At 37.3% G+C, this 27,870-nt stretch overlaps 1 protein-coding gene across 17 annotated transcripts in view; it reads left to right on the top strand.

Annotated features, from left to right (window-relative positions):
- Window positions 1–25,535, top strand: part of MBNL1 (muscleblind like splicing regulator 1) — a 200,411-nt gene extending 174,876 nt beyond the window's left edge. For 11 of the 17 annotated variants that reach the window (XM_059163736.1, XM_059163721.1, XM_059163722.1 and 8 more), the window contains 7 exons: window positions 4,688–4,945; window positions 6,149–6,202; window positions 7,132–7,285; window positions 14,968–15,003; window positions 15,694–15,788; window positions 18,765–18,839; window positions 22,049–25,535. In XM_059163736.1, coding sequence (XP_059019719.1) covers window positions 4,688–4,945; window positions 6,149–6,202; window positions 7,132–7,285; window positions 14,968–15,003; window positions 15,694–15,788; window positions 18,765–18,821 — 654 coding nt within the window. In that variant the 3' untranslated portion in view covers window positions 18,822–18,839; window positions 22,049–25,535. The other 6 variants (XM_059163724.1, XM_059163723.1, XM_059163728.1 and 3 more) reach the window with 6 other exon arrangements.
- The last annotated feature ends 2,335 nt before the right edge of the window (window positions 25,536–27,870 follow it).

The following is a 27,870-nucleotide window of genomic DNA, read 5'->3' as shown; positions in this document are numbered from 1 at the left end:
ATCACAAAAAGACATGACTTTATTCAGAGTTTAGTGTAATCAAACAGAGAAGATAAAGCATGACAGATTTTTAACATTTGTTAACATTCTCCTTGGGAACGTGTTTACATTTTGAGCATTCCAGCTATAAAATATGGTATCTTGTTCATGCCCCTGGTCCTAGAGCAGTGGTTTTCAAGTTTCAGTGTGATTAGAATCACTTGGGACAGTTGCTAAAAATGCAGACAAATAGACTACATAGACCGATGCAGTAGGTTTGCAGTGGGGCTTGGGAGTCTTTTTACAGATCTGTCCAGTGATTCTAAATGTCAATAGTCTATAAAATACTTAGCCCACAGGATGCCAGCACCTGCTATTTAAGTGCTGACTTTTCATCATTTACCTTATGTCCAGTTATTTGTGACTCGGAATTAAAAACCTGCCTCCTCCAATACACTGAACATTTGACATTTTATTCAGTTGCAAGAACACAGTGCACATAACGAAATATTTCAAGTAAATTGATAATTTTTAAGGTCCTTTATACTGCTTAATAGCATTAACTAAACAAAAAAATTAACCAGAGATCATATATTTCAGATGCTGATGAAGATACTAGATTGCTATTTGGTTAAGTGCATCATTTTTATAGCAACTGTCTATATGAGAAAAACATAAGATATATTCCAGAAAAGGTGGGCACACCACTTGGCTTCTGATGTTTTCCAGTTGGAGTTGGTTTGTTTTTAAAATAGATTATTCTTGGGCTGGAAGTCTTATTCTACTGACATAATCATGACACGAGTACCTAATTTAGGCCATTGGATGCTGATCGCTTCTTTTCCTTATGGACACAGAAAAGTCTGGTGACTTTTCGCATGCAGGCATAAAACAGTATGGTCTTGATTGACTACATAAAAAAAGAGCATTAAAAGCTAAATGAGGATTCGAGTAATAGTAGAAGGCATGTCTAGCTTGAGATCTTTATAGGAGTTTCACAGATTTGTCATGATCTATTACGTAGAAAAGTCATTTGATTCAAAATAAGATTAGAAAAGCAGATGCTTTTAATGAGAGAAGCTTATTGATAGGATTATTTTCATTTTGTATTTTTGTGGAAGGTGTTTAGCTACTGCTTGTCTACTTTAATTTCTTTAGAACATTACTAAAATATGACAAGTTTCAAGCACACAGGTCTTTGTAGTTTATTTTTTTTTATCTGTCATAAGGCTTTAGAATAACTCCTTACAATGTCGTCATATCCCCTTTGAAATGTCTAGTCCATCAGTTATGATTCTCTGTGGCTAGTTGGAGTTTTGTTTGGGGAGGAAAGAGCTGTAAACTTGTAAGTTGTTTGAAATACAGTAATTACTAAGCTTAGCCACTCATTTTTGCTGTTCTGCCACTCCTTTCTTCCTTCAACTTAAAGCTATTTCCCTATCTTCATTTATCTATTTATCTATTTCCCTAACTTCCCTATCTTCATTTATCTAGAAAAAATAATAAAAATAACTATAGGTTTCAGCATTTTGGCATATTGATGAGCCTGTTGATTTATACATTCATTCATAGGAATGACTAACTGAAGACCTGGAAGTAGATTTAATGGAAGGTTTGTTGTTGTTGTTTTCAGTTGACCATTCCTATATATTCCTATATATTCAGATTTATTTATTCATATTTTTAACTACATGAGGTAAAGTGGCAAACTCTTAGCTATATTATCTATATGCTTGTTCTCTGGACTAATGGTAGTGAGAGGTTCTGCCTTTTAGATTTCAAAGACAATTCCCATTTGATCTTAACAGAAATCCTCTGAGGTAGCTGACATGGGTGTCTGAAGTCTAGGCAGACCAAATTATTAGATAACAGATATCGTCAGATAGCTGTCTTGGGAACTGAACTATACAGTTAGCTAAGATCATTACCCATAATCACCAGAATTTTAAACTGTGGAGATTATAATCCTTTTTGAATTGAAAATACAGATAATTCTTGGCATTAGCTTGTACACTCATGGCCACTAATGCTGTGGACACTTTGATAAAATTATTGATTATCCAGTATTCCTTTTTTAAAGTCTCATATAGCTCAAGCTTAATGGGAAATAAAGTCTATGGTGCTAGTCATGCCAAACTAGTTGACTCAATCCTTTGAACCTTCGGAAAGGCTAGTTTTAGGACAAATTCTAAGTGGATTCCTACTTACCGGTCCCCTTAAATACATTTTGAATTCCCCTGAATTGCATCTTGCAAAAGAGGAAACAGTAGAAAATTACAATTAACTGGTCCTTAACCTACAGGAACCACCAGCTCACATGCATGAAGCAGAAGGAGAGGAATGAGAAATGTGTATTAGAATGACCATTTGTGTGCATTCTGAATCTCAGTTTATATCATTGAAAGTGAAAAGAATGTTGAGACAGAGAAACAAAAAGTCAAAAGCCCAGCACTCAAGTTGTATTTTAGGAGAATGATGCTCAAATGTCTGGCATCAGGCACTGTCATAGTTGTTTTTTAGAAAATAACAAATCTTAGATTTTAATAGTTCTTAAAGAGCCCACAAATAGGCTGCTCTCAGATCTTTCTTGTTCATGAGGCAAAGAGAAAGGTAAATTGACAGACAGGGTGTCAGCCTGTCTGTTGCTAGTTCCTTCGTGAGCATGTCAAGAAAGCAGAATTACTAGAGAACTAACCACAGAAATATGCATTCATATAGTTTCTTATTGCAGGACACTGCACTGACTCAACGCAAAGGTGGCGTTTTGTTCATACGATAGTATAAATTCAGCTTAAATTTCATATACGTACATGAGAAGTTTTTGTTCTCAGCTAAGTGTGTCTCTCTCGTCCTGGTTGTTTTGTTAAGCCTAATCCAGTTAAGTGTTGGTTAGGGACTGGGAATTTGTGGTGTAGAAAGCTCCGCAGCTATTTCCAGTGCTCAGCCAGAATGGAGGATGCTAGTTCAGGGGAACAGCTTTGATCACTTCCACTTTTCAAATTATAAAAACCCAGTTAGCCTTGTTTTCTTCTGTTCGAGAAGACAGATGCAGTGGAAAAAAAAAAAAAAAGCAAGAGGGTCTTCTGTAAGTTCCTAAGTCATCTTGAGATTCTTAATATCTCTCAGAGTATCTGGCCTGTAGTATTTGTTCAGTAACTCTTTGTAAATTAAATAAAGTGAATGAGGTGATGAATAAAGTCAGTTCATTGCTGTTATATGGAACACAAGGCTTCAGCTAGCTTGAGGTTTAAAAAGTAGTTCAAGGGGTCATTTACAGTGCTCATTTTCAGATGTAGCATGATATAAATTATAGCATTCTTCTTAAAAGGAAACGCTTTGCTCAGTAATGGGATGTGGGTATAATGGGTGAAAGTACCTAGAATTGAGTGTGATCATTTCACGTTCACAAATGCCAAGAAAACCTGTGCTTTTAAAATCACAACAGGGTTCCCGTTTCTCTTTCTTGTTGTGCTCCAAAATAAAGTGCTTAGGTTCTGCATATTTTCTCATTTTTTGAAAAGATAGGTGAAAAACAAAAACTTCCCTTGAAGCACAAAGTAGGAGCATGGAAATATTAAAAAGACATTCTGTGTTTTAGATGGCCCTCTTGTGGTAAAAAGGTCAAACTACCCCAAGTGAAGAAGGTGTTGTTAACCTCTTGCTTTGAGCAGCCATCATGACAAACTTCAATAGTTAAGAGTCAAAATTGAGCAGACACATGAGAACTGATCCATTTTCACCCTTTCCCCAGGGACGCCATCCAGAATTAACAGATATAAAGCAGATAGTAACAAAAATTAATCTTTTTCCGTCTGCTTCATGTAACTACCAAGTGAATCTCTAATGATCAGGAACACAACTCGTGGAAACATTTTACTAAAAAGCTGTCAGATTTTACTTTTTATACTTTTACCTGTAAATAATTTCAGATTAGCACAGAAGTTATAAAAATAGTCTGCCTGTCCACCCAACCAGTTTACCTAAATACTAACCACTCGTACCACCGTGTCATCACTTACAAAGCAAGTTCTGTGACATTCTGCAATTAACCAAATACAGACCTCAGTCAGATTTCACCAGCTGCTCTCCCAGGATCCTTTCTCCCACCCCGGGACCGTTCACTCTGTGGCAGTGCCTTATCATCCTTTGCCTTTCGTGGCTTTGAAACTTTGGGGGAGAGTATTGATTAGTTGTTTTGTAAAACATTCCCCCATTTCAGTTTGTCTGATGTTTTCTTATGATTAAATTCAGGTTATGCAGTCTCGGCAGTCATACAACGGAAGTGATGTGGTAGCCTTCTTCTTGGTGTGTCCTATCAATGGGTACATGATGCCATTATGTCTTCTTCCTGGTGTTATTAATTTTGATCACTTGGTTAAAGTGGGGCCTGCCAGGTCTCTTCAGTGTAAAGTTACTAATTTTAATTAGTTTTTTCCCCTAATTGAAATTAGATGTTATATCATAATTAGAACGAAAAATGCATTTTCTTTCTCATGGAAGTTCTACTAAAAATGGGGTTATAACTTGTGTACTCAATGAAGAGCTCCTCAAGGTTATTTGGTGTTTTTTTTTTTTTGCAAATGATCTTCTCCCTCTTCTCAAGTGTGGGCTTCTACCACCAGTCTTGCACACACTTTAAGTTAAAAATCTTCAGAAGGATTCTCTTCGCCCACGTTGACTGAGCCCCCTGCGCTTAATGACCTCATAGGTATGTCGAGAGTACCAGCGAGGCAATTGCAACAGAGGAGAAAACGATTGTCGGTTTGCTCATCCTGCTGACAGCACAATGATTGACACCAACGACAACACAGTCACCGTGTGTATGGATTACATCAAAGGGAGATGCTCCCGGGAAAAGTGCAAATACTTTCATCCTCCCGCACATCTGCAAGCCAAGATCAAGGCTGCCCAATACCAGGTCAACCAGGCTGCAGCGGCTCAGGCTGCAGCCACCGCAGCTGCCATGGTGAGTAGCGACCTCAGCTCTGTCTCTGTTAGCAGTCAGTCAAGCAAAGTGAATCACTATCTCTGACTACAAGCTATTCATTTATTAACCTTAAAAAATTTTTTTTTATTTTTTACTTTTTATTTTTTTACTTTTTTTGCTGAAGATATGTTTGTTCAGGTATCCCAGACAATACGTAATGAGGTTACCATTCACAGATGTGAGGGTAACTCCTCAAATGGTTCCAATTGCTCCTGCCCTTGGCCTAACTCTTAATACTCTGTCTTATTCTGGATATAGGGTTCTGAAATTCCCGCTTTGTAAAGAACACCTGTCTCCTTTCAACTTAACGATATTGCCATTTTCGGTCCTCTTATTTTTCTGTGTGCCATCTAATCAGCCATTGTTCCCCTTCGGTGTGTTCTTTTGCACATCAAGACTCTTCTCTACATATATCTTGCTTTTAACAATAACATAATCTGGAACTATTTAGGAGGATTGCTTAAGCAAAGTTGTTCTGAGGATTAGCCACCAGATTTTCAACAGTGTGCTCTCTAGATTGTCTTACATAATATTGTGGCATAGACTTAATTGTCAAACTAGAGAAGCTTGACTATGCCATCATACAGAAAGAAAGACAGACAGCAGCGCTCAAGGAGTTAGAGATTGGATCTTTTAGAGCAGATACCTATATTCTTAAGGTAAATTTTAATGTGATCTAATAGCTGATTTTAATGAGTCCATTCTTTGTTCTTTGCTTAGCTGTTTTAATGTTGTCCTTTTTTTTTTTACATAAATATATGACTTAATCATGAAAATATTCATAAAACATACTGTGTGGTATTTGACAGCACAGTAAAATAATCACGAGAGAGGTCTTTTCTGTGTTTACGGATACTTGAGCAAAAATACAGAAGGCAGACTCTCTCCTCCTCTCTTCCTTTCACTCTTTTTTTTTTTTTTCTGTTAGAGTATCTTGTTTGTAATTAACTACAAAGAGGAGTTATCCTCCCAATAACAACTCAGTAGTGCCTTTATTGTGCATGCTTAGTCTTGTTATTCGTTGTATATGGCATTCCGATGATTTGTTTTTTTATTTGTTTTTTCTCACCTACCCAAAAATGCACTGCTGCCCCCATGATGCACCTCTGCTTGCTGTTTATGTTAATGCGCTTGAACCCCACTGGCCCATTGCCATCATGTGCTCGCTGCCTGCTAATTAAGACTCAGTCGGCTGTCAAATCACTGAAGCGACCCCTCGAGGCAACCTTTGACCTGGTACTATGACCTTTCACCTTTTAGCTTGGCATGTAGCTTTATTGTAGATACAAGTTTTTTTTTTTTTTAATCAATTTAAAAATATATATTCCTTTTTCTGTTATAAAATTGTAAAGTACAATGAAAAACTGAGTGTGGTTTCCTGACAAAATTAGTGGAAAGACTATACTATAAGTACCTGGATGGATATCATACCATGAAAGATTCCAAAAGCCCAGCAGCCCACATTCAGTTTAACTACATTGTAGAATGTTCTAGTGAAATACTTTAAGGACATTAAAAATGTATTTATGACTGTATATTCATGTACCTGTTTGGTTAGCATGGCTTTAGTGATAGAATTATTTATTTTTTAATATTTATAGTTCAGTGTTTAAGAAAAAAAAAAAACTTGCATGCTCTGGGACATTTGCATGTCTAGATAGGTCTGGTGGGGGAGGAGCAGAGTGGGATTAGTTTTTATTTTACCTGTTTCAGTCACTCTGTACAATTAACTATTAACATTGCTTATACTCGTCAGTCCTCATGGAGCTCGCAGTGCAGCTTTTCTTCTTTCCCCAAATCAGTGGCTTCTCACAGAAAGCCTGAAGCATTATGGGACTTAAAACACTTTAACACATTATAACATGTGATCTTGTCCTAGAGGGGTTTTTCTTTTTTTGTTTGGATTGGTTCGGGGTTTTTTTGTTTGTTTTTTGTTTTTTGTGGGGTTTTTTTTGGACAAAAATAATGCTTCTTTTAAAGCTTTTATCTTGCCTTTTTTTTTTCCTTTCATTTTTGTTGATTGGATTTTTCCCCCACCCTGGATAGTTCAGTGCTCTGCTGCTTGCTTGCTCATGCTTCCTAACAATTTTAGCCTTCAACTGATATTTCTTTTTTCTTTTTCTCTTTTTACTGGTATTTGTTTTTTATACTCATTCACTAAACAGGGAATTCCTCAAGCTGTACTTCCCCCATTACCAAAGAGGCCTGCTCTTGAAAAAACCAACGGTGCCACCGCAGTCTTTAACACTGGTATTTTCCAGTACCAACAGGCTCTAGCCAACATGCAGTTGCAACAACATACAGCATTTCTCCCACCAGGTAAGGGGTCTGAGCTTGTTCATGAACAAATCTGATGAGCTGCAGGGATTTGTGCTGGTAGAGCAGATAAGCCACGCCCCCAATAATTTGCTGTTAGCCATAGATAAGGTGAAAGGTTAGGTGGTCCACAGTGGAAACTGACCTGAGGTATCTCATGTGATTTTCCTTAAAAACTGAGAATTTTAGCTTAATGAGAAGTGAATGAAAGATCAGTGTGATGTTCTCTAGATTTATTTTTGTTTATGTAATTTGGAATTGAAATACAGTTCTCTCTCTTTTTTTTTTCCTCTTTCCTCAACACCGTTGTATGTCTGTCAAGCTATTTTATGATACTTTCCTGCTGTAAGACCCCTTTGCCTTCATGATTCCATAGAGTAAATTTGAATTTGATGAAATGACCCTTCCAGTTTTGATTTTTATTGTTCAGCCTTTTTGTTTTTGAGGTAGAGAATAAACAAAACTGGCTCTGTGTTCCAGAGCTCATAAAGAGTACTCTTATTGGTACCAATCAGTAGATTGCCTAAAATCATTTGCTCCTGAGCTAATATTGAAATAGTCCTAAGTGCCCAGGGAAGTTTACATCTACTATTGAGTTACCCATTTGTGATTTCAGTTGATTTCAACTTAGTCACATAAACATACTCTAGAGCTCTCCACAAGGGTATAAAATTTAGAAACATTAATCGTCATTTAATTACTCAAAAATTTATTATTTTTGCTCTTCATGCAGAGGAAGAAATACATATTAAACTTACTAGAATCTGGAAAAAAACATATTATCTCAGAAAATACACATTAAACTTATCATCTGGAATTCAACTAGCCAGAGACTCTAATCCCATTTTCCTCTTTCCCTCTTAACCTTTCTAAAATACTTACCATGGCTTCAGAGACTTATTTAATAAGATGATTTTATCTTACTAATTAATAAATTAATGATGAGGTGTGTAGGTCAGAGGTCCAGCATCATTAATATATTACTCTATATTGACAGTATTTAAATGCATTAGGTTCATAATGCCATGAGGGCATGTGATCATTTATTTTTTTAATCATGAACAAAAGAATAAATTATATTCACATTAGTTTTTACTACAAACCACAACTTTTTATATAGTGCAGCTCTGAAAGCTGGCCATCCATACGTAGAATCTGTAGCAGCATTCAATGAATTGGAATATCAGGAGTGTTCTATGAATTAGACTAACATGTGCCTTAGGCACCATGGATAAAATATTAGTACTCATGAAATAGGATCTATCAAAATGCAGATTGTCCATTTTAGAATACAAATTAAATCCTTTTGATCTGTAAGGTACTTATTGCATTCGGAGGAGAAAATCTCTCTTATATTTTATATGTTTCTCTTACCTTTTATAAGATTAAAACTTTTTTCTCAAAGTACATAGGTTTCTGGAGATTCCCAGAATTTAATCTTTTGGCTTTCATATAAATTGCCATGCCCCTAGATTTATGCCATCTTCAATAAATAATCTGTCAGTTTTTCTATAGTCAGATCACTAAACAAAGTTTAAAGAGTTGGTAGGTAACTACCATAATCTCTTTGAAGAAATTAAAGATTATCTTTATCAGTTTATTTTCAAGGAATGAAGCATTGCCATTCAAAGTGAATGTCTTTAAAATCTAAAAATAAAAAAAATCTAACTTATTCCATGTATTATTTAAGGAAATCTAACATTTCTGTCTTATTAAGTGAGTTTTATGTTACTTTCTCCAACAACATTCTAATGACTAAGGACTTTTCTAAATAAGCTTAACCATTAACTGCATTATACAATGATATTTATGACAGTAGTCTCTCCCTAGAAAGGTTTTAGTCTGTGGATAAGACAGAGAAAGAAAGATGCTAGGTAAGAATCAAGTCAGGGGTAGAACAATAAATACATTCATAATTCAAAATCATACTTATCTCTCTGTTGAGAAGCTAAGCGTTGTTAATTTAAAAAAAAGTGTCACACTATATTGAAATGTGCTGAAAATATGAAGACATATTTGCATTTTTGATGAATTTTGCATCAGAGATATTTTGTATTCTGTTCTTGATATTTTAACAAATACATGAAATTATTGCAATAGTAATATAAAGTTACACTTATTTGTAACCCAGTTTTAAGGGGCTTAACTTTTATTAATCACATAATAAGAAGTAGGTAATACCTTCATCATTCTTTTAAACTATTGTCATTATTTGTCATACGTGCTTGAGTACAAAAAAATTGGCTCTACGACATTAAAAGGTTAAAACGGAGAGCCCATCTTTACTTCTGCCCAACCACTTTGTCAGATAGCCAGAAGGGAAAGAAATGTAATGCAGAGAATGTAAACTAAAATGCCTCAGGGGCCAGGCAGGAAATATAAACAAATGGAACAAGAAATAAATTAGGAACTGTGGGGTCTGGGAGGCACTGGGAAGCACAGGCTCAATCTAAAAGTGAATGTTTTGACTTAGCCTTTAATTGCCTCAGAGGAATATCTGCCTGGCAGGTTGTACCTGTTGTACACTGCACATCCTTTGCGGCTCCATTTACATTGTAGCGTAGTTGTGCCTCTGCCTCCGGTGGTTGGTTGTGCAAGCCTGCACAATCTAATGTAGTCACCCTGATGTCCAGGATTACCAGATCTTGTGAGTTTTCTTTTCCAGTTATTCACCTCATTTGGATGTTTATATGTGACATTTCTAAATTTAAAAAATTTTTCCAACTATTTCAGTTTTTTAAAAGCTTGTTAGGAACTACAGGAAATCCATCCTACCACAAATCCCTACTATCTCATATATAATACCTGGGAGAAAAGGAAGTTTTTTTTTTTTTTTTCCAAAAACTACATTATTCTGCAGACATACAGATGAATTATATGATCAGAGCATCCTAACTGCCCACAGTATAAAAATCTGGAAGGTATATTTTGGAGGCTGTATTGGAACTGGAAAGAAAATAGAAGTTATTTATTTTTTGCTGTTTAGAGTTTTAGAGCCCTGTAGTCTCTTGCTTCAGTAATAACTTCAGGGGTATGTAGGTCTATTTCGTTGAAGTTACAGTGCAGCATAGTTGCCTAAGTCATTAGAGGAGGTGACCATGGGTACAGACTAGGTTGCCGGCAAAAGATCGGGGTTCAGCGGCAAGCCAGGTAGCTGGATAAAAAAATTACTGTATTTCATAACTTTTAACAACAGAATTGGACCAAATGGCACGTACACATCTTTTATCCCTCCCTGCACGCATGCATCCGTCCATTTATCCATCTATCCTTCTGACCATCTATCTCTTCTTCCCTCTTCTACCCCTTCCCTCCCTTCCTCTTTTCATTCCCTCTTTTCCACCCACTCAGCCACCCACCCAGCCACCCACCCATCCATCCATCCATCCATCCATCCATTCATTGAATCAGTGCCACGTGGCGTACCAGTACTGACACTAGGGATTATAAATTTATAACCCAGGAGCTAAAGCTAGAATTAAGAAATATTTGTTTAGCAGTGTTTTTAGTATTTAGTGTTTATTAGTTTAAATAAAGACATAATGTTAATCCTTTGGAAGGTCTACATGCTCTCCAGTTCCAAGCCCTAGGGCTCTCCCGGGCCTCTGGCCCAGCTGTTTCACATATTTTGTTCAAAAGAGCTACCTTTATTGAGTGTTTGCTCTGTGCCATACTACACTGGTTACGTTATATACATTATCTCATTTGTTTTCACAACAACCCTGAAAGGTTAGTATTAGTAGTCCCATTTTACCAATGAGTAATTTGGGACCTAGAGAGGCCCACTGATTTGCTCCAAGTTGCATGGCTTGTAAGATTTAGCTAGAACTTGAAATCGGGTCAGGTGGGTTTCAGTCAGTCTCTGAACATCTATGAGCTCTTTACATGAAGTCCTAAAAAATGATGTGGCCTAAGAGATGAACTAGGCCTTTTTGACAACCTGAGTCCATGACTGGAGTTCTGTACCCTCCATGTCACTTAAAAAAAATGCAGATAGTAGATTAAGTTCACATTCAAGTTTCTTTCCTTTTTTTTTTTTTTTAAGTTTTAGATACGTACTACTTTTTTTTTTTTTTTTTTAATCTTCACCTTTTAAGACTAAATTATTAGTACATGCGTAATCTAGGGTCTACTTATGTTGTAGCTATGAGTTTCACCCCCGAGATTAGAGTAGGTGAGAAATACACTGCTATGTACATCAGTTGTTTATTTTCTTGGATTGAAATTCGGTCCACTTCTAAATTTCTAAGCTCACCCTCTTGGATAGAAATACCAGACATTGCTAGGATTCCAGGACTCCCTCCTCCCCTCCCTTTCCTCCTATCTTCACCCTCAGAGAGAGGTCCTGTGTGGTCCAGTAGGGTAGACAGGCTGCCCATTCTCCATCTTTAGCCAGCACTGGTCCCTGCTGGTGTGATTCTTGCCTGATCTTCCGGGGTCTCAGCGAGGCAGGCACTCCAGAGTTCCTGGGGCTGCCTTGGGTACAGGTGTGCCTGCCTGGGCTCCTTAGCCTCATAAGCAGCCCTTTCCTTTGACAGCCCGTGCCTGCAGGTTGGTTGTGGAAGAACAGGCTGTGTGCCCAGCTCCTCACGACCCTGCAGACTCCCTTCCTCTGTATCTTGAATTTTTCTCCCCATTCTTCCTCACCATTTTTGTTTACTTGCTGTCCTCTGAAGACCACCCCTCTTCTCTCCTCATAGGATACTCCCCTCAGTGTGGGCTTGTGGTTTAAGACCATCTAAAAATAGTGTGCTTTAAGCAACTTCAGTTTTGGCCTGTGCTGTGGCTTACTGTAGAGAAACAGAAGGCTAGGAAATTTTCTTTGGGGGCGGGGAATGGGAATGAGAGGGGAGGTGCAGGGGCATGAAAACAAAACAAAACAAAATTTCCCAGCTTGTCACTTTTATTGTAATTAATGAAATTAATGCAGATGGCTTACTTGAAACTCAGGGTAGTGATTAGAGATCAAGCTTGGGAATTTAAATCTGGCTCCACCACAAGTTATAATCTCTCTTTATGCCTTGTTTTTTTCATCAATAAAATGGGGATACCAATGGTAATCATTTCATAAGATTGTGTTTAAAGGAGTGTTAAGCAATTTCAGAAAACAATTTCTCAAAGCACTTTCATAGGCAGTTCTAAGAGTTTAGAATAAAGCCTGGAAGGTAGGAAGCACTAGGTTTTATTTGTGATTTCTTGAAGTCAGTGGTACAATCGAATAGAATTCTAAACACTGAATAGAAATAGAAGTAAACTGTATGAAGCTGTTGCTGTTTCGGATATCAATTTTGAGACTAATTCAGTTGATTGTGAACTTTCAGCCCTAAAGGACACAAATTTAGTCCTAAATGATACAAATTTTAGAAGACCTTAAATCAGCTTTCTACTTCTAACCATACATAGGCTTACATTATTACATCCAAATTCAAACCTCCAGCCAAATCTCTATTAAAATCCTTCCCTTCTCCATGAAGTATTTTTAACTTGTGCAAACATTGCATTTGTAAATTACCTTCCTACTTGTTTTTCCTGCATCTTCAAACAGTAATGCATTTCTCAGGAACACATCCTTCTGCTATGCAAATATCTTCATAGGGGAAATTTGAAATTGACAAACACATTCACTTAAAATTTACCTTGTGTGGAAAATTTAAAAAATTTCAATTGGCTCTTTGTGCATCATTGTTAATAAATCAACTCACTTGATGTAAAGATGGATATTATGGTCATTTCAAAGTGATTTTTGGTTTTGGTAAGTGGGTCCTACAGCATTATGTCTTCATTTTTGTGAGTTATTGCACCTGGCTAGTATTTTCATTGCTGCCTTATGTTTATTTGCTGCAAATCCCTCTCAAAACTGTGTGCACTGGTTATAGTGGTAACGAGGAAGATAACTTAGACTAAAATTCAGATCACAGAAGCTTTAAAGAGACAGGAGAGTTAACTCATTTTCGGCATGTGCAGGCTAAATTATGCATGGGATGAAATATAATGGACAAAGTGCCGCATAACAATAAACAGTAAATTTAAAACATACAACCTGTACAGTACTTAAGCTGGCTCTAATATTCCTGGAATACCACATTACTGTTTTTCATTCATCTTCTCATCCTCTCTTTTCCCAGTCCCCTTGCCCCCACCTTGAGAGGATAATGTCGTCCCAGGATCTAGACCCAGGATTAAATTTCACTTGTTCTACTGTCTCCAGTTAACGTCTTTGTTATTACTGATCTGTTTTTGTTGTTGTCTCTCACAAGTCTTTGATGCGGTAGTAGCAGCAAATGATAGAGATCTTCCAGTGTCTCCCCCCGCCCCCCACAAAAAATGCCTGTCCGGGTAATATCACTCCACCTGAGAGGATGCCTCCCCAGCTCCTTGACCTTGACCGAGCTGGATCACTGATCCTTGGGCCCACGGTCTGATTGTGATAACAGACTAATTGCAGCTGTTACAGGGAAGCCAGCCCAGTGTTTCTCAATGGCAGCTTTGTTTTATAGAGCCATCTCTGACAAGACTCAACTGGCAGATATTTTTCTAACAAATGTTCATCCCAGATGCCGCTAGTGTTTAGATAGGCTGTGCCAAGATTTAGATAGAAATATAAAATCATTTGATATTTTAAAACCTAGAAATCTAAAATAATCTCATAGAAAGAACAGTTGTTCTTTATGTGGGGAAGGGCCCTGTACTCGGGAGAAAAAAATTACATTTTGTACTGTTTATATGTAGAAGAGAACAGGGACTATATACGTAACATCTTAACACTGTGGTTGGAACAATTGAAACATCACTCTTAAGCCCCCATATGGGATGGATAGATCTTCATTATCTCCCATTCAGGGTTTTCATTGAAGCCTATTCAACGATTTTTTTTGTATGCACAATTTTGTAGAACAGTTGCTTTTCTAAGAAGTCCTGAAGGTCTAACCCAGCAGTGAAAACCAGTCTGTTTTCCCAGATACCTTTAAGCAAACCACTTTGAGACATAGAAGTAGAGCCCCTCTAAATGTTTTTTCTAGATTTAAATTCCAAACAAAGGCAAGGCTGAAGTTTCACTTTCTCTTTATGCATAATTTATTGCCTGGTACCCCTCCCGTAGGGATGGATGGTCACCGCCCCTTCCCTGTCTGTGTGGTTGCCGCTACGGTGAACAGGGAAATAAAACCAAGGGAATGAAAATGAACGTTTTGGTTTTATTACGTTGTTAAGCCAGTTCTGTGCATTGGGTTACCTAGCATTTTAATAATAAATAACTTCTCTAATTATTTAACATGTGCGCAATATAAAGAAAATGTTAATGCAGTCCTATGTTAAAGTCAGAAATAGCAAAGCCGCCAGATGGCTAGTAAGCAGAGTAAAAACAAAACAAATTACGATACGATTTTTAAAAGAACGAAGCAAGTTCCAACTTCTCCCAGCATACGTTTATTTATAGGCAGCGATGAGGAGAAACAAAGTGTACCAGCACACAGTTAAACTGGCTTTTATTCTTCACTCGAGACTAGTTCTAATTGATCACTGTGCTATTGTATGATTTGATTGTGCTGACAGTTACATGCCACTGTTCCCATAATAACAATTTTTCTTCTTTGTTCAAATGAATTTCCTAATTACACGTGTGATGGGATGTTTTAATTCTTTTCCCTTTTCAAATCCACCTTCCTGTTGCAATGCATGATGGGCAGGCTCAATATTGTGCATGACACCCGCTACAAGTGTTGGTAGGTGCCAGCTTTGTTTCTTGATTATCTTAAACCTGTGGTGCACCTCACAGCCCCTCAAAATCCACTGCTAAGTTTAACTTATATCCTATTGGGCAAGTCCATTTCCCTTTTACTAACACCTGTCAATTAAATGCCATTTTCTATTTAATTGACATGGACTCACATAAATGTTTTCTTTACACACAAGTTTCCTTTAGTCACCTTTGGTGGATTTTGATTGGACTATGAGTTCTGGTGTGTAACAACAAAAAAATCTATATCATAAAAGTAATATATTGTGTATTTTTATAATAATAAATAAGAAAAAGTACATTCATTCAAATGGATAACTGTATAAATGAGTAAATACCTGTATTTTGACGTAGATTCTGAATGTCTGACTATGAACACTATATAAAATTCTTGTTTTTGACGTAGCAAATTAAGCCTGTTGTGTCAATTTTCTTGATTTGATGGTAACAAGCTTTTTTTCCCCTTTTTTTTCTCTTTCATCCCCCTTTCCCTTCTCTCCTTGGAATGTTGTCCTGCTTTGCGCTGTGATTGCATGTCACTCGCTGGTGATGATGTCCTGTCACATGGCTTATTGCTGTGATAAATACCATGCCCAATTATCTCCTCCATGTTGCCATGGTTTCCATATTGCTACACTCTTCTGTATGTTTGCTTATATGATTTTCCCTCCGAAAGTTCCCATGGTGCACGGTGCTACGCCAGCCACTGTGTCCGCAGCAACAACATCTGCCACAAGTGTTCCCTTCGCTGCAACAGCCACAGCCAACCAGGTTTGCTAATTTACAGCTTTGTTTCTTAAAAACCAACTCTAATAGGGCTCGATCCAACAGCCCTTACGCACCGGATTTCCCATTGAGGTCAGTGGGAATTGTGCGTACGTGAGGGCTGTGGTGGGTGCTTTAATAGCATGGGGTTTCAAAGATACCTCTTGTTGGCCTACACATTCTCTCTATGATGAGCAGCAGAATGCTTTTATGCCATTGATAAGTGCTCCAAAGTTGTCGCGGCTCCATTTCTAAAGCTACTAAAATGATATTTACACAAGCAATTCTCATTGCGTCTCAATTGTGCAGGTGTTTTTGGCCGATCAAAAATACAGCTGATTTTAGGTGTTTATTATAAACATTTGGCATATACCATGTCTTAGTGCTTGCCCAAATTCTTAACAAAAAGCAAAATGTTTAAATACGTTCTATATGCCACAAATGACCAGTCTTGTAAATAGAGTTTGTTACAAATTCATGAGGGTTTTGTTTGATAAGCAGATTATATATTCAAAATAAATTAAATTGGCATCCAAGTTTTGATTCTCAGTGCTCTTGAGGAAAAACAAACACAAAAACAAAAAATCCTATGAACTCTTATTTCTGTAATTAGTCAGCATAGATTTTGGAGAGTTACGGAGGGAAAAAAAAAAGACATCAAAGATGGTAAATTGAGTCATTCTGTATTTCGTACAAGTTCAGGGAGTAACAATTTCACAGTTTACTCATAAGTAAGTGGGATCTCTTTCAGAAATTTGAATTTTATGACCTATAAGAATGACTATATGAAAGAAAATGATTATTAGAATATTAGAAGTTTTAAAAATGGACATCGATTCAGCCAGCATTCTCTGATCCTATTTTAAATTGTACTCTGGAAAATAATGGTTGATCAAAGTCAGACTTAGGTAAAGTAGGTTTTGGCTTTAATTTACAGGTGCTCGTTATGAAAGCAAAGTTCAGTACAGTTGATAGCATGTGAAAAAATTTAGAGCCAAATCCAATTTTAGATCACACACAGACTGTGGTTTAAGTATAGCCAGAAGAAGCAAAAGAACCGGCATCAGATGGGAACCAACATGTAACCCCTTGGGCAGAAAAGGCCAATTAAGTGCCATCCGAATTTGTAGCTCGGGCTGTGAGAAGTAGGCATCCTGCCCTCCCCAGGACACCACGTCCTGTTGAAGAACTGTAAACTATTAGTGTAACCATTATACAACTCTCAAACGCAGCCTGCCAAAATGGATGTATTTTAAAGTTTCAGACAAGCTTTAAACATTTCTTGGCAAAGAACCATTAGTTTTTCTGAAGCTTGTCAAAATAGCCCTGGATTTATGCTAACACATCAGACTCATTTACAAGAATACTAGATTGTGCATATGTGGCATGTTAGTAAGTAATCTATGGCAGAAATTTCTTAATGGATTCAACACGATCCATTTATGGTGCAAATCAATGATGCCGAGCTCTGTGAGTTTACCGCGGATGACGACAGAATTGCTGGTGTAAGCGGAACTACAGCCAAGCAAATTCCAACGTGCCCTGGGGCCACCTGGGTTGTAGGGGACACTTTACTTTTTGCATTGTGCTGTGACCATTTCATGCATAATCTTGGGTCTTCGTACTGTTTTACAACCAAAAGAAAGAAAAGGGAAATGGATATATATATACACACATATATTATATCTACATATACATACATATGTATATGCCTACAGTATATTAGCAATGCCGGAAATAGCTGATGCCACAAAATGCAGCCTGCATGCATGCAGAAGTTTATAGCTGGCCCTTCATCTGCATCGATTGGTGTTGAAGGTCCTTGGTCTGTTTCGACAGCCCCATCCTTGATGCTTCTACACTGTTGGGTGCAACATCCTGTCCTGCAGCAGCAGGAAAAATGGTATGAGAAGCTTCATTATGCTTGGAGCACATTTTCGTGCCATTTGCCGATGCCGTACAATTGTGTAAAGATGTCAGCTGAGAAATGGAAATAAAATAGAGACATATTAATTTACACTCCAGACTGTGGATTGCAATCTGTTGAATTAGTCTAGGACATCTAAATTGAGACAACAACAACGAAATGCCTTCATGGACGCGATGCCGCTCTTCTCCCACCAGCCTTGTGGAGTTGGGATGAGCGCCATTTTGTAGACAAGAAGCTTTTAGCCACAGAGTAATTAAGTGCTTGGCTCAAGGTTCCACAGCCAAGAAATGGGTCCCCCTCGGGTTAGAACCCGTGCTTTCGGTCCTCTGACTGCCTCTCGCTACCGCACTGCCTGCTCCCGGGTTAGTGGCCACAGTTCTGGGTTGGAGGAGAATCGGGCTACAAATTGGAAGTTCACTGCTTTGGGGACCATTGTGATGAGGCCCCTCTATATTGATTTCTTCCTGTATTTTCTCTCTCAACTTGGACTCTCATGCCCATTTATAATACGATACATTGTGCCATCAGGATTCAGAAATAGGTTCTGAAATGAACCTCGGGTTCCTTTGAAGTACTCCTTTAAAATTAATACCTGGTATTTTTAATTTGGAAAAAAAAAAAAAAAGCTAGAAACCATGAGGTGAACGAAAATGAGCAATTGTTTGCACAAAAGCAGGCAAGGCATTTCCTACTTTGATTTCTGGATGACTCCCTAAGTGAAACCACAGGTGTGTGTGTGTGTGTGTGTAGGCCAACAAAAAGGGCTTCTTTCAATTATTGCTGTGCATGAATTTTTGATAGTTTTACTTCTCTTACTTCCTAAAAACTGATAACATTTATAGACTAGTATTTAACACAAAGATTTTAAACAATGAGTTGCTACCTTGACATTAAGTCTACATTAACTTACTGTTATGTTGGCCAGATAAGGACTGTCACCTCACAGCTGAATTTCACTTCTCTTAAAAAAAATTTAATATTAAAATGTTTTCATCTCTTGGTTGTTGGCTTGCTTGCATGGATCATTCATCAGATAATTTTTTGTTTGCTAGATACCCATAATATCTGCCGAACATCTGACTAGCCACAAGTATGTAACCCAGATGTAGAATTTTCATCACTAAACAGTAAGTTCATTATGTCCTATATATAGTGTGTATTTATTTGTAATGGTTTTTTAAGATAACCTTGGTATTATGCGCTTCAGAAAATTTTTCAAAATTTTTATGAGAAAATGTTTATATGTTTTATGTTATTTCAATTATTTTTAAAATTCAGGATCTTCCTATGCTTAATTGAACACCTGCCTAGTGCTTGGCACAGTTCTCTAAGTACAGACAAATTAAACAAAGCTTAGATGAATGAATGAACTTAGGACACAGCATATGTTTCAGTACTGAAGGTTTTGAGTGGACTAAGGAAGGTCTCACATTTTTATGTTAAATGGGTTATAAAGAATCTTATCATACACACTTAGAATACATATGTTAATATCATGTGAATATACATAATACTTAGGAAAATTAAAATTTGTTGATTAGATTGTTATTTTTAGTAGAAATAAACACAAGCATGAAGAAAGAAAAATAGGACTTAAAACTAAATGGATGGTATCCATCAGGGGTTGGTAGACTTTTTCTGAAAAGCTCAGGTAGTAAATATCTGTGGCTGTGTGGGCCCTGTGGCTTCTGTTGCCACTCTTGTGTTGCAACTCTTCAGCTCCACCCCCACCCCCAGCCTCCTGGCAGGAGAGCAGTCAGAGGTGATATGGAAATGAAGGGGTGAGTCTCTGTCACAATCAAACTTTATGTATAGAGCTAGGCGGCAGGCCCACTTTAGCTCCCAGGTAGCAGTTTGCTGAGCCCTGGTGTAGGTCATCATTTTTTTTTTAAATATTTTTAAATTTTTTTTGCTAAATCCTAAAGGAGAACATGTACCCTCTTGACTCCATGCTTCACCCCCCCCACACACACACACACGGTTATTTGAATGTAAAGTGTTGATTTTTTTTTTTTTTAAGATTTTATTTATTTATTTGAGAGAGAGAGAGAGCACAAGCAGAGCAGAAAGGAACAGAGGGAGGAGGAGAAGCAGGCTCCCTGTTTCTCCCACCCCACGTGGCACTCCATCCCAGGACCTTGGGATCATGACCTGAGCTGAAGGCAGACACTTAACTGACTGAGCCACCCAGCCGCCCAAGAGGTGGACTTTAAACAGGTGTATACACACACTAAATCTAGGCGTACACCTACATCCACGTATCCAGATGAATTTCAGGTACTTCAAAGTGGTCACCTTAGAGGGTTGCATAATTCGGAAGATGTTGCCATTGCTCAAAAATACTCTGAAACTCTTGTGATTTCCCTTCAAACACATTGACTGAGATACTTGTGAAAGGTGGCCAGTTTTTATCCTGAGAGGATCTGCTTCATTCAGAGTACATGCATTCAAGCTATCATATGTGCTCAGAATATTTTTTTTTAAAGATTTTATCTATTTATCCAACATAGAGAGATCACAAGTAGGCAAAGAGGCAGGCAGAGAGAGAAGGGGAAGCAGGCTCCCTCCTGAGCAGAGAGCTCCATGTGGGTCTCGATCCCAGGATCCTGGGAAGGCAGAGGCTTTACCCCACTGAGCCAACAAGGCGCCCCTCAGAATATTTTTGATACTTGAAAACAGCCACCACATTTAAAACTGAATCTGGTAATAAGATGGGTGATCCTTCTTGTTGTTTCCCTTCATGTATCTGTGCATGAACACATTTACAAATGATTTTTTTGTGTGTGCTACTCTGGGTGACCATGTGCTACTATGTCAATGAGATCAAGATGAATAGACCATTAAATCAAGATGTAAATTTCAGCACATGATATTAAAATAAGAGAGGTTTGAACAAATTTTTCTTGGAGCAAAGATGAAGGAGAACTTTTTTCCAGCAGAGTTAGAAAACAAGTGAATCGGGGCCATGATGGTTGCTATAGAGAGAGGGAGGCGTGAGGGCCTTTCTGAAGAAGGGACAGTGTGTTGAGTGAGGAGCTGGTGGTGGAGAAGCAGTTCCGAATCCCTTGTGGTCATAATCCATTGCGATAAGGGGACAGAGGATGAGCCCAGGCAGGAGAAGAAGATAGACAAGATTTGAGAGCAATCCAAGAAGTACTACCAGAGGCATGCTGCCATCATGAATTAAATTATTCAAAATGATTTTTGTCTACTTCATAAATTTTCTCAATAACCTGATAATAAATTGTCCTGAACAAGAGCCACATTTTTAAATAAGCAATGCTCATTACTTTGTAGTATGTAAGTTTGGAAGAAAAATTCTCCTTTTGACATGTTTAAAAAAAGAGGGACTTCAAGCTTTTGTAATCAGTTGGGTATGTTTCAAATGTATTATATGTAACTATGTTTAGTTCTGAGCAATAATCCAGGTTGAAAAAAATGATACCAAGTGGCTATAAGTTCACCAAGTAGCAAACCAGTGGATATGTCTGTACTGAAGCTTCGACTCTTAATGTAGTGTTTATTTATCAAGTGATTGCTTATTTTCATGAGTAGTCGCAATAATTAAACTGGTCATTGACTGTAGCAAAATGGTGACTTCTTTCATTCTCACGATTGTATTCTAAAGCATACTTTTACTATGTAAACAGCCTCTGATGAGAACGAAGGTCATGTAAAAACTGGAACTGTTAATTCACAAGTACGGGGTCCTATCTCTTCCACCTTCATTTGTCAGGAGCACGAGAGATTTTTTTTTTTCCCTTGGCTTTATGGGGGCAAAAATCCCAAACTTTAAATTATCCAAAACAGTTATTTAAAGTATAATTTCTACCCCCCTGCCCCCTGCCATACACTGTGCTAATCAAGCACCCAAACAGGATGAGCTGTGTTTCACAGGACTTAGCGTTGCATGGATTTTCATTTTGTAGGGCCAGGTAATAACTCTTGAAACCTATTAAACCATAAAAGAGATGAATTAAGCGAGCTTAAATTCTGAGCCCCAATGTCTGCGCTCCAAAAGAGCTCGACGACGTTCTGCCTCTTGATTCCCCAAATATCTTTTATACTTTAGCTCCGTATTGGGTAATATTCCAGAAGATCTCATGATTTTATTAAGCTGTGCTTGTCCTGTTACTCTCCTAGAGGTGTGAATTTAGGTCCACCTGTACTTGTGAAGGGTTTTTTTTGTTTGTTTGTTTGTTTTTTTTAATATGAAGATAGAACAACGTCCGTGTATTTACCCTTGAAATCCAGAAACGTAATTTTCATATTCGGTATGTATTGGCAACTGCTCTGCTGTCTGGTTTAACGAAGCTTATCTCTTTTTCCCTTGTAGATCATACTAAAGAGGAAAGGACAGTGTGCTTGGTTAGAGTAAAGGACGAGGTCATTAGCCATATTGTATATACCGTCAAGCGACACACACAAAACCCCTCAGCCACAAGACAGCCACATTTTGCATGTTAACCAGAAGAAAAGACAACATGGAAATCCACTGCACACTGTTGCCTATACACTTTGTACATTTAATTGATATTTGTGCTGAGGTGATATTCCTGTCTAAAAGAACAACATCGTCTTTCTTTTCTAGCACAGAGTTATGCATTAAGATATGCATACCTCATTAGTTTCCTATATATTCATGCCATCTGGAAAAGACAGACTATGGTGTAACCATGATTCTCTTATGTATTGGTACGTCTGTAGACCAAGATATAATTTTTTAAAAATAAGTTTATTTCTTTCAAGGTTTACAAATAACAAAGGTGCACCTTGTATTTAAAATTGCCATTATAGACGAGAGCGTGCATGCACAGTCATTTTTGTTTAAGAGTAATATTTTTAATGTAATAGATTTTAAGATGTGGTGAGGGAGGGATCTGACAGAGATGAATGTGCCAAGCAAAACCACAACTGTGTATCTTTTAAAGCACATCATGGCTTTAAGTACCATGTTGTTAAGGATTCTCATGAAGTGCCATAGACTGTACATCAAATTAGAGTATTATTTCTTCAGTGTTATTATTTTCAGAGCCACATTTTGTTGCTTATTTGCTAGTACTAATCAGTCAAAGGGCACCATTCTTTTTTTTTTTTTTCTTCTTTCTTTCTTTTTTTTTTTTTTTTGGAAACCAAAGCTGTCTCAGAAATGGCCAATTTAACTCTACAGTAACAATAGACAGCACAACACAAACTCTCTTGATACAGATAAACTCACACATACTGGAGATATATATAATAGATATATATATATATATAATTATTTTAATGCATTGTAGTGTAATATTTATGCATACTATACTGTATAACATGTTATTCAAAAGGGATATGCCATTTCTGAGACACGATAACAAAAAAAAAATGTTTGAGGAAATTATTTTGCTTCTATTTATAGCTCTGTCAAAAGTCAAAAGACTATAAATGCTTTGCAAAAATGGTTTCACATTTGCTTAAATGCTTCATCACAGTCACATTTAAAATAGTGACTCTAAACAAAGAAGAAAGCAGCACTGTCATCAGATGCATGATAAACCAAAATATGAAAATGGGAAATGTTTAATTAACCTAGTAATTGGGTGGGTTAAGTACATGGGTGAATTTTATATGTGATTTGTTTTGTTTTGTTTTGTTTTATTTTGTTCAGATTAACTGCTTATAGCCTTAGAAAGCCTTTTACAAAATTAAAAAAAAAATAGATGTGCATTCAATTTTTAAGAATGGATTCATCCAAAGGAATTCCTTTTTTTGTGGTTTGGATGTTGCAGCTAGCAATGGATATTTTTGCTCTGTTCAGCAGTTCTAAAAATTGCTGAAGTAGGGGCTAGGTCACTGGTAGTTATAGTATGGAATGGGAGAAGCGAAAGTTCGGTTATAGAACTTTCCATACTTCCAAGTTTACTGCAAGTTTTTATGCTTGAGAGAGATGCTTTCTAATATAAGACTGATGTGTTGATTTTACTGATTGTACTGTACATCTATTAAAGCCTTAGATTATTACATTACGGGTTGGAACCCATACCAATGTAATTTCAATCATGTTAAGAGAGTAATGGTGACTTCACATGTTATTGTAGTTAGTTACATTATAGAATACTACTTATTTTTCTTGTTAAAATGTAGTTTTTCATTTCCTACATTTATTAGATTTCATTTTCTATTAACAATTGAATACCATTTCAGTTTATAGACTATTGTTTTATTAGATTTTACCGATGAATTTTTCAAAATACAAAAAAAAATTAAAGTAGTTTTTCCTTCATAACATACTCAGTTTTGAATTACATGTAGTGTCATACGAATATTCGTATTATTGTTAACTAAATGATTTATATTTTACTGATTTAATATTAAAGTGTAAGAATGTCAGTCATTGTTAGTTCTTGTCTAGTTTTCATTAAAAGAACAAAGATCTTTTATATGGATATCTTATAAATATATAATCATTGCTAAGTAAGAAGTTAAGTTGTTGCTATCGCAACAATCCTGGCAGACAATTGAGTAATATTTTGATGATTTATTTTGTTTGTAATTAGTTATTATAAGAAGATCTAGATCCTAGATATTAGAATAAAATTTATTTTCTACTGTATCCATTTCAAATGTTAAAGTATTGTTTAATATTTTTGAAATCCCTGAATATCAGGCCTTGTTATAAATAAGCTGCATAATCAATAAATAGAACAAGGGACTTTTTGTTGATAATCCAAATACTCAAAGTTTACGTAATGAGAATTATAGCGTGTGTGCAAACTCTTGAGGGTTGATTATGCTGCAATTTAGCATGTTGGAACGTCTAGAGAGAAGGTTGACTTTTTGCACTTCTGTATATAGTCAAAAGAGAGAAACCTGTATAATAGTAAGATCTTATTTTGAATAAAAACGTCTATAATTACAAGGAGTTTTGTTAAGGCTAATAAAATGACAGACTGAGCAAAATTGCTTGCAAAAGTGGCACAGAGTTAGCACTCCATACCCCTTCAAACATGTTGCTTTGCTTTATTGTGGACAGCTTGTAGTTTGCCAGGATTTTTTCAGCTGGAAAGATATGCCATCCTTCCGAGATCTCATGACTGACAAAAACTCCATTGGGCCAAATCTGCCTGAAGATCATTACCAAAAATAGCAGGTACTTCAACCATTAAGGTGAAATCATGGATCAGATATTCCGTACATTTTTCGAAACTACTGCATGTTTAAAACTTTCAACGAAAAAAAACAAAAACAAAAAAAAAAAGAGAGAGAGAACTATACTAAGGACATATATGATACAAATCAGTTTCTGCCAATTTCAGTGGTTTATTGTTCACAAAAAAAAAAAAAAATCTTCAAAACAAGTATTGACTTTCACAAAATTTAAACCATAAGCAGGCAAACCAAACAGCACACCGTAGCTATAGTTGTTATGTGATTGTTTTTTAATTGCCGTAGGATCCTGTTCTTTCAGCAGGTGAAAAAAAAACAAAACACAGTTCAAATTTCACGGTTTTAATTTTCAACTCAGAAGCACTCAAAAAAGCAAATGTAATTAATGGGCACTTGTTTCCTGAATTTGTGTATCCAGCCTTCGTTCCAGCTGGCATCATGTTGCACTTACCAGCAACCCTCCCGCTTTCATCTGCTGAAAGGATAGATGTGCTTGGTTTTACTATTATGTAATCACAACTTACTTTCTGCTTGTAGTTGCTTAAAATTATGTATTTTGTCTTGGGCTGCAATTTGTTTTATGCTTATTTTATTATTACTGCAGTAGTTGACTTTGCTGTATGGAAAAATAAAGTGAAATTGCCCTAATAAAACTTCTCTTTCTTAAGTATATTTGCGTACCTGAGACTGAAGAGTAAATTATTTTTGCGCCTTTCAAGCACTCAGGCCTGTCTATCTTTAGAAACGTGTTGATAAGAAAATTCATCATCTGGTTTTAACCCATCGCGAGGAAGGCGTTGGCTGTTTTTCTCGGTAACTGTCCTTTGGTGCCAGGAGTGAGAATCAGAAACGTGACGTGTTGGCCAGTCTTTTCTGAAAAATCTTGCCCTCTCCTCCCTTGACACTTTAAGTACTGACTGGTATTATTTTGGTGTAGGGGAGGGAAACCTTAAGGGGAAAAAATTCTCTCTTATCAATTCCAGAGCACTGTCTTTCTATTAAAGAATTTTTCTTTTCTTTTTTTTTTTTTGGTCTGACTTCCCCAGGAAACTAACACCAGAAAATCAGGCAATCTAAGAGAATACTTCAGTAATGAAATAGTAATTGATTCAGGGGGATAAAAGCGGTTACACACATACAGCTGAGCCAGGCCATGCCATAACTCCTGTATGTGTGTGTGAATTTTCTAAACAATGAATTAAAAATTTGGTTGAAGTGAGGGTTATCCCATTCACAAAAATGTGGAATTGATTGAATGTCAAGCAGTTTAAGTTCTCTTGATCTGTCAGAATAACATCCCGTCCTGTATCTGGTATCCTATATAGCTTTACATTTTGCAATTTCCACAAATAGCCAGTGAAAGCCAAAGTTCCCATGTGAAGAAATTTGCTCATTCGTTCCTTTAGGTGCTGTTCTATGTGATTTCCTCTTCATATTTGGCCAAAGACTGCAAATTCTCTGGTGTAGATCAGTGTTGTTGTTGTTTCTAAAAGTAAGATATTATTTATAATTAATACAATTCTGTTACTGTTTGAATTCTATAGAACATTTCTGTTATTCTCAGTGGGCCCAGCTCTCCGGAGGCCACTTATCAAAAATAGAGTAGGTGTCCTGTCTAAAGCAGGAGTTTGTAAACTTGAGGAACATCAAAACATCTGACTCTCTCCAATTAGTCACAGGAATTTGGGTATCTTTTAATGGAAAAAGAGTTAATGACAGTAGTGAACAGAAATTGTAACATTTTCCGTACTTTAAATGATGCTGTATTTTATTAATCACAACAGAAAAATGGTGTTTCTGATACACAGACTCCAGGCAACACTTGAAGTTCAGGAAGGAGCTATTACTACGGGGACCACTAGGGGTCCTCAGCTCACAAGACGGGACCCTGTCTTAGCCGTCCTTCCTTTCTTCTTTCTTATCTAAGGAGCAAAATCAGTTGCTAGAGCTGTTCCTTCATTACAGACCCTTGACCCTCACAGAGTTTACACTTTGGAATTACCCTGGAGGTCAGTGACATGGAGCAATCTATAATGTCACTGAGGCACACTTTGAACAGTAGCTTCCTTCACACAGGAAATAGTCACTTAAGGTGTAAGCAAACCAGTGGGGCACTTAGCAACAAGATTTTGTAATTTTTTTCTAGCTGCTTTCACTCCACTCTCTAAGGAGACTGAGGCAGTCACTTTAAATGCTTGAGGTACTCTTAACGTTTTGGAGAAAATAGGGTGTTGTAATGTCACTCGAGGATTTGGAAACTTGAAAGCCTAGGAAGTATCTGCTTTAAAAGTTTAAAGTCTACTGGATTAACATCACAGAGGGGTCCAAAAATGGGAAACTAGTTAAATGTCCAGCGATTTAAGTTCTCTTGATCTGTCAGAACAATATTGGGCCTTACCGAAATGGCTTTAAAGTGGCGCTGTGCCTTTTGCTGGCACTGGCCCAGCCTCCAGCTCTTCATTGTTGCCATGGGGGTCCCAACCATCCCTAGAGGGGGCCTGGGCCTCAGCAGCGCTTGGGGTGGGTGGTAAATCTGAGGCCATGCTGGGACACAGTTTCTCCTTGAAACCTCTTGGGAGTTGGACTGTAGGTTTCTCCTAGGGTCATGGGTGCTCCGAATCCCAGAACAACATCCAGATGTGTGCCGGGCCTGAGCGGGGCTTGGGGCTCTGGATCTCTCCTTGTCCCAAGCCCCACTGCCATGCTTCCTCAGAGTCATTGACACTTGTCTGCTTAGAATGGCGCACAGTACACCGGTCTGGAAGAAACTGTATGCCTCTTGCCTGAAGTCGTATAGTGAGAGTAGCAAAGCTAAGCAGAAAACCTAGCTCCCCCCTGCACCCCTCCTGAAGTCCCATCATGTAACATGACTTTCGGTTCAGGATGAAAGGGGAACTTGCAGCCTGCAGCAGAAGCTAAACAAAAGAAGCCACAGTAATTGGTGTCTAAATAACAGTCAAAATGACGGCCCTGAATGGGGTCTCAGGAAGAGGAGGAAGAACCTCAGTGTATGCT

The sequence above is a fragment of the Mustela lutreola genome, chromosome 2 (assembly GCF_030435805.1).
Source record: "Mustela lutreola isolate mMusLut2 chromosome 2, mMusLut2.pri, whole genome shotgun sequence".
NCBI lineage: Eukaryota > Metazoa > Chordata > Mammalia > Carnivora > Mustelidae > Mustela > Mustela lutreola.
Note: the sequence above shows the minus strand (reverse complement) of the source record. Positions and strands in the feature narration are given on the sequence as shown.